At 36.4% G+C, this 7,654-nt stretch overlaps 1 protein-coding gene across 1 annotated transcript; it reads right to left on the reverse strand.

Annotated features, from left to right (window-relative positions):
- Positions 1–1,580: 1,580 nt before the first annotated feature.
- Positions 1,581–5,766, reverse strand: LOC143464576 (uncharacterized). The gene is made up of 2 exons (XM_076962432.1): positions 4,393–5,766; positions 1,581–2,367 (listed from the first exon to the last, which is right to left on the reverse strand). Exons 1-2 carry the CDS (start codon positions 5,671–5,673, stop codon positions 2,074–2,076), a joined length of 1,575 nt encoding a protein of 524 aa, XP_076818547.1. The 5' UTR covers positions 5,674–5,766; the 3' UTR covers positions 1,581–2,073.
- Between the last annotated feature and the right edge of the window lie 1,888 nt (positions 5,767–7,654).

A 7,654-nucleotide genomic window follows, 5' to 3' on the forward strand; every position in this document is an offset into this window, starting at 1 on the left:
CAAACTTGCGATCCTCCCTACAGCTCAAGTGCGATCGGCGACATGTTTGTTTTTATGATCTTATATAAATCTTTATTCATCACCATTGTTTTTGACACTGACCACAACTAACTTTTCTAGTATTTTCTTGGTTATTCCATTACATTAATATAAACACTTGCAACATATTGCTTTTATTAAGGCATATGCAGTTGCTTATACAATAAAAATTACACCCTAAGTGTTTGGAGAATACTTTAAATTACGGTTATCATTACCCAATTGTCTAAAAAAACTTAGCTTGTGATCACGATTATTTAGTAAAATAACAGCGGTAGTTTTTCCATCGTCAAAGAGGTTTTGCTTTCACGCGCTTTTGTTTACCTGTCAGCGACGTTACTCAAAAGCTTGTTTACAACTAACCGGTTGGTCAAAAAGTTCAAATCGCTCGGTTTGGTACAGGGAAGAATTAATTAAATTTCGGGGTTATAACAACCACTAGTGGCCTCGCTGTGGGCAAAGTATTAGTTGTTATGTGAGAGAAGAAAAGCAGAAAACCCTAGGGTCTACACGAAAACAGAAATTATCAAGAAAAAGCACATGCAAAAATACATGGTTAAGTTTCATGGACTTTTGGTGATTACTCAAGGCCTGTCCTGTTAGTTGCAACAAAGACATTTTAACACGGGGAACCATTCAATTTTCTGCTTGTTTCTTTAGCTTTGTGTTGCGGCGATAGGCTATCTACTGCGACAATTGATAAAAAGAACAGTTATCAGCTCTATTCTCAACCATGATACTGTATTTAAATTCGCCTAAAGCGAATCAGATCTCCACCTGCGAGAATCTTTCGATCGAAAACTAACAAGAAATAGTTTTGACCACAAAATCGTTTTACCGGAAAAGTTTTATGACTTTTAAGCATTGTCTACAATCAGTTTTATGTTATTGTAAAAACCACCAACATTGAAGCTTGTCTGCTGTCTTTTCAAGAAACTCGATAAACTTGTTTGTCTTGAGAACTTGAGAAGTATTGTTGTACCCATAACAATGTTACTCCACCTTATATCCTACATTATATCTTTGCTGTTGTATTAATGTTTAGAAATCAACTAACCATCTACATAACTTGTTGGACTTTACAAAGCTGTGAAAATCAGTGACAGCATCCAAGCATAAGTTACTTTTTGCAGAAATTTATTGCACATTCTGTGCAAAATAGGTTTTTTTGCCGATTAAAATATATAGACTACTTTAGTCAACGGCTGCCAGATGCTAGCATCGTTTTCAAGGTTGAAATTACAAAATAACGGCGATCAAACATTATGATAACAAAAAATCTTAAGGAAAATACTAGCAGATTGAAAGAATTTATTTCCTTACAAGTACTGTGGTAGCCTATATTATGTATGAAGAACTGTATCAAGTATTCACTACGACTTTATGAATCGTTGCTGTGAAAAGCGAAGTTTTTCACTGGATGGTGTTATACTCTAGATAGCTCCATAACTTGTCCAATGGAACTAATACTTCAATGCATTTACTGCGAAATGTATCCATCTGTCATTAATATTTTTTACGACAGAGAAATCTTTCGGTTAAAAGTTCCCAAAAAATAGACAACACGTTTATGTTAGTTATTCTTTATTTTGTTATTTTCTGTTTCGTTTATCACATACAGTTATGTTACTAGCTTGAAACATTTAATCGGTTTGAAAGATCATTAAGTATACCGTGATAAGAACACAAGGATAGTCTTTAGTGCAAAACACTTTTCCAAGAATGCATGTATCCAATTAAAAAGCAGGTGCAGATATACGTTGTAAATCAACTGATGTCAAAGTGAACAAAACGATTTCTGCAGGAAATTGCAGTCTTTTAATTAATACGATCTTCTGTTTTCTGATCAAACATCTGTTGTTCTGATCCCAAATGGCATTTCTGTGTTGGAATTACAACGACTAAGAAACAATTGAAGCTAATGACGCAGATTGCTGGTTAACGCTCTCACAGAGACTAGTTTTGAGCGACATTAAATGTTAGGTTCAGCAAGGTCCTCACCAAGTCGATCGGATAAATCTTTTGGGTTGTCGGTTATTCGTCGTGAAAAATTCCGCTATCGGCGCTGTTGGAATCTATTGATTCACCGGAATTGTGTCGGACTACCTTTTTTGTTATCCTGAAGATATCGTTTTCACTTTTCTTTGACAGATGTTGTGATGCTGGGATCGTATCTTGACAATTTGCCGCTTTCTCTTGAATCTTGCGGATGCGTCGTTGAAACTTTGACCCCAGAATAGCAGCAGAGTTTGTGTCTTGCGCTGCTGTCCCTTTATAGGCAGCGTATGTACTTGTCTCTCTTTCAAATTCCACGACTGCGCACATTACCTGCAGATATTTTTTGGTAAGTCGCTTTAGGTTTGTTCCGCAGTAAGATTGACATATTTTAGTGCAGTCGTTGTAGACATACATGCAAAACTGTGTGACTTATAGCCTTAGTAGGCTTCAGATTTTTGCGTCAAGTTACCGCAGGGTTTTCATCTGTTCTGTATTGATCTTAGTATGCGTATAGTGTAGTGCAAGACATATTTGATAGTGGGCTAACTTTAGGGCTTTACCAAATAATGTTTGTTTGCTCAATGTAGTTATAATAATGCTTTAGAAGAGCGTAATAAACAGGTTTTGTTAATTTGGAAAACAACTTTTCAAGAAAAAGAAAATTAGAGGTATTAAAAAGCTAGTTCAATTAAAATTATTTAGTTTCTGGAAATATTTCATTACAGGGGATTATTTGCTGAATCATGATAAGTTTTTATATTTAATCATGTAATTCATTTCATCACAGCACGCTTAAGATGTTATGTTAGCTTTATTTTTTGTTGCCATATATCGTTGCTTGTATTATGGTCAATATATAAAATTTTCAACAGAGTTTGGTTCCTAACGTTTACTAAATCTGGTTGGGTTTCGAGTTTTATTTATTTCATTGAACTTCACTTATTTACAAATTTTATTCTGCTTTAAAACTAGCATTGCAAAATATAATTGTTTAGCAATAGAACTTTCGCAGATTGAGAAGTTACATTGTCTATTTCTATTACAACAAAAAGGGTTAATTAATAAATATGTTTTCACCGCGCAAGTAGAACAAAGTCGCTCAAAACTATACTTGTAAAAAGTATACTATTTCTAACATAGACCATACTACAAGACTGCATGGAGAAAATATTTTATTCCCTTCGGGGCATGTTGGATTACTGCACTTTTGTTAGATCGATTCTTTGTTTTATTTAAGTAATTGATTACGATCTTTACATTTTACTAAACATTACTCCTACCTTTGCATATCGCATTATTTTATCCTAAGTGATTTTGAGAGCAATTTCTGATATGTTTAAAGTTAAAAAGCGCAATACGAATTGTATAGAACTTTTTTATCGTAGTTGTAAAAATTGGAGGGGAGAAAACAAGACCAACGACGTGCGACGTTTACATTTAATCAGTATTACTGTTAACCCAGTCTTCCAAAACGCTAAAGTTTTTATGAAAAAGCACAAGAATAAAATTTGAAATCGGGAGCAGGCACAAGTAGTAACGTCGGCGCTCAGTTTTGACTCTGTAAATTGCGGTCGATTCCTGTCCGGCTATTTCGCTCGTTTTGCAAGTGTAACGTCAAGTTCAAGTTTTAAACTGGTTGTAAACTGTTACGGTCCCGCAAAGTGGATATGGTTGGAAACATTTACATGCTTTTAGCAGCGATTTGATTATTAGGTAACCCAAAAAAATTTCTTTGCTAAGATAAAATGCTGCAGTCATTTTACTCCTCTCATACCAATACAAGACGCAAGAATAATTATTAGAATGTCCATCGAGCGCATTGTTGTACGTACGAAATGTGACTAAGTATGTTTTAAACGCATTAACTTGCAAGCTGTATAACTTATAAATAGAACAAGACGTACATCCTAAAGATGTCGTATGGCACCAGGTACGCGACATTTTGCTTAAAGGCATCTCTGCTAGTAACCTTGCTTCACTAAGCATTTGTAGGGTGTGTCTGGTACAGCCTTTAACCAAAGTCATAGTTCGACCCGAGTACATCCATTAATGACAACCACGTTCAATCTTGTGCTTATTAAGTTCAATAAATGAACGGAAACAGGTAGAAACATTTGAAAACTAAGCGTGTTTTTAATCTGCGTCATGTGCGGTCAATGGAATTGTAAGATTAACGTTTATTAAAATATATGAATGCGTTGGCCAGTGAAATAGTCATTAAAAACTGCAAAGTTGTTTTTGGTATGAGAATAACTATGATTAGTATAACTTTTCTAAGTTGTTTACTGTTTGGCATAAGTTAAACATTTGGTGCAAAATCCAAACATTCCTATACAAATTAAAACCATTTCTTACCTTTCCTAACTCAGGAAATACTGTGGCATAATTATGCAGGTATTGTGGTAATGGCCGGTTTGGCCGCACGATTCTCACTTGTTCGATGGCTCCGTACTCTTTGAATCGCTTTGTTATTTTCTCAATATCATCATCAGTTGGCACATTTATCAGCAAAAGGTACATGTTTGCCTTGTATGATCCCACTTTCTCCGGGAGGTCAGTATTTCGTTTTACTTTAGTCCCTGCTTCGTTTATTTCCAGAATGTCAGAATGTTGTAAAGCCATCACAAGAGTTTTGTGATCCCTTGTCAATCTCTTAATGCTTTTTGTATTCGCCAACAACTTTATGCTGATGTAGCCATGTCGATTCCTCCTCATCTGCCGCAAAAGGTAAGCGTCTTTTAAGAGCTGCTCATCCGAGAGCGCTTTTTCTGCCGCTTCCGTTACCAACTGAAGAATTTTTTCGTACTGGTGGTTCTTGAGGTTATCGTCGTTGTCGAAATGCACTTCTTCATCTGTTGATTCGGTTGATACCAATCCAGAATCTCGATTTATTGAAGCTGAATCGTTTGAAACAAGAAAAGGAGAAGAGCATCTGGAAGATGAGGTTGACTTGTATGATACGGTAGTGGAAACGGATCCCATTTCACTGATGCAGGCGTTAGGAGGAGGTATAAGGTAAGACGAACAAGAACTATTCTGTGGAAAGTTGATGTTGGCAGGAAAACAACTAAAGGCATTTTGCGTGGAGGCATGAACCTCGCCTGAACGAGATTGTGGGTCAATAGGCCGCTCATAGTGATAGTACGTTGTGCCATCGACAACCTTTGACGTGACTCGACCGTAAGGCGTGATTTGTTCTCCGTCAACAACGTCAGATCGACTAACGCTGCACGCCACATGTGGCAATAGATGATGATGACTGGGTGAATGAAAATCGTAAACAGGGACTCGATAATGATTTACATGATGATCCCTGCACTCGCAGTCCTTGCAGTGGGCGCCGTTTGTTTGATAAGCGAAGGATGCGCCGGAGCAAGTTAGAGCGGGAGGAAAGTCATTTGGTGGCGTAATTATGAAATGTGGTTTGATTGCTTGCTCAAAAGCCGGATGAAGAATGGGAAAATTGATTAGCTTCAAACCTTTTACTGGAGAAAGAGAAGGGTATTTTACCGATCTTTTGTTGCTTTTTCCAGTTGAATAACGTACTTTTCGACCTCTTTGTCTGCTTTTTGTTTCCTTCTTCAATGTTTCATTTTTCTTGGATTCCAGGAGTTTTTTATCTTCTGCCTCAAGCATGTTTACCAAACCTTTCGTGATAAACTTATCTTGGTGTACCACAATAAAGGGTTATTCATAAACTATTAAAAATTACCTAACCGAGCAGAAATTTCACCTACAAACAATGATCATCGATACAAACAATGGTTATCGATATTTAAAAAAAATTGCGAAATTAGTTTACTTTGCAAAACGTTCATTCACGTAGCCTACTGCGCGCCGTAGCAGCGCGTAAAAGATGCTTTTCTCCAAAAGTGTTTTATGTTTTTGATTGCATCATCAGTATAAGCGTAACCACACCCTGAACCGCATCGGCAGGGTTGGTTCATGTACGTTCAGTTTCAAAATCGCAGGAAACGGAAATTGCTGCGGCATTTCTTGTTATCTTATGTGAATTTTGCGAGACTATACGGGAAAACTGGAACCGGAGTGCTTGCAAACAATGCAATAAATTGAGCGTTTGCTAAAATTTAGCATACATGTGATTACACACCAAAGCTCTTACGGTATATTTAAGTAAAATTAAGTTATAACGTTTTTCATAAGTACTTCCTATGCTCCAAAAAAGTCTATATGCGAACATGTTAAACCATCATTACTCTAAACAAAACGAGACAATATTTGTACATCTCTGCAACTAGTACATAAATAACTCCTCATATTTGATTAGATAAGTTGGTTAAAACTTTAAGCTTGAACATACTGGAGTTCCGCCTATGCGACTTTTAAGTGGTACGTCTTCAATATAAAACAAGATCGTTTTTCTGAACTCAATAAACGTCCATAAGCTGGTTAACGATTTAAAACTGTGCTAGTTGTTTACTAATTGACTTGTCACCTGTTTGAGGTGAACGACATTCATTCGACCCGAATCACTGGGGTAGCGTACTGTTAAGTCCTAGGTTTTGCAAAAACATCTTTTTTCTTTTGCTGTAACTGTGTGATGTCGCTTTCTTGGCGCCCGCCTCTGCCTAGGGCAATGCAAAGCAAGTCGCCAGAAACATCAACTTCTTTATATTTCCGGTTGTATTGAATTACTACCCATCTAAGCAGAACGTTATTTCACATACATTGGTCATTATAGCAAGCTTTTCCAAATTATTTATATTGTTATTGATGTCAGCTATAAATATTTATTCTATCAGCAACATGTGAGATGTCTTTTCTGCCTAGACTTTTACAGATTTTATTTGATGACTTTCCTCGCTTTCTTTCGTAATGTTTGTTTTATCAAAAGATTTACTGCCAAAGTGTTACCAATGTGACTCCTATGGTTTGCAGAAATTAGATAACTACCAGGTTATAGAAATGTCAAAATAATTTGTCTCACGTAGAAGTTGTTTTGTTTATCTTTTGATACCACAAGTTGTTTTGCTGCAACGTTCTCATTCAAAACAGGTTTAGTAGTCCTATGCTTTCTCACTAGCTCAAAGTTTATGATTGCATGTTTGTTAGCGCATACGTCTAGCTTTCGAAAGATAAGATTAAACGGTCTTCAGTTAATATATATAGTTACTAATAGTGGGTTGTGAGGTGACGAGACCGAAAAAATGTAGCCCGTGAGAATGTCATACTGTACCTTGCCGTTCTAGCTTCAGCGAGAAGTTTCCGTTCTCACACAAGTGGGGCAATAAATGAAAGAACGCGTCGAATAACCTGACCTCGGGTGCTATATGAACAACGACGCTTCTATGCCAGGCACTGGACAGATTTCATTACCCTCCGCTATATGAGAACAAAATTCCTGAATACCGATTATTCATGATGAACTTTCTAAATAAGCATGATAATGTAACGCAGTATTGCGCCGCAGAATTATAGGGTCTTTTTACTATAAAAATAACAAGGGTCTTTAGAGTCAAAAAATAATTTGACGTTGTTGTCCTTCGATAATCTTTTTAATATGTACAGAGATTCTATTATATACTAGTGTATATTTCGTGTACTGAAGGATTCTGTAGTTAATATTGCAAAAAATATACTATCTTCTCACTCCACG

The sequence above is a fragment of the Clavelina lepadiformis genome, chromosome 1 (assembly GCF_947623445.1).
Source record: "Clavelina lepadiformis chromosome 1, kaClaLepa1.1, whole genome shotgun sequence".
Taxonomy (NCBI): domain Eukaryota; kingdom Metazoa; phylum Chordata; class Ascidiacea; order Aplousobranchia; family Clavelinidae; genus Clavelina; species Clavelina lepadiformis.

What these genes read in the sequence shown, in the direction of transcription:
- LOC143464576 (XM_076962432.1), bottom strand. Translation starts at nt 5,673, where the DNA reads ATGCTTGAGGCAGAAGATAAAAAACTCCTGGAATCCAAGAAAAATGAA. An exon ending in TATTTCCTGAGTTAGGAAAG is followed by an intron (nt 2,368 to 4,392) that starts GTAAGAAATGGT and finishes AAATATCTGCAG; the next exon opens with GTAATGTGCGCAGTCGTGGA.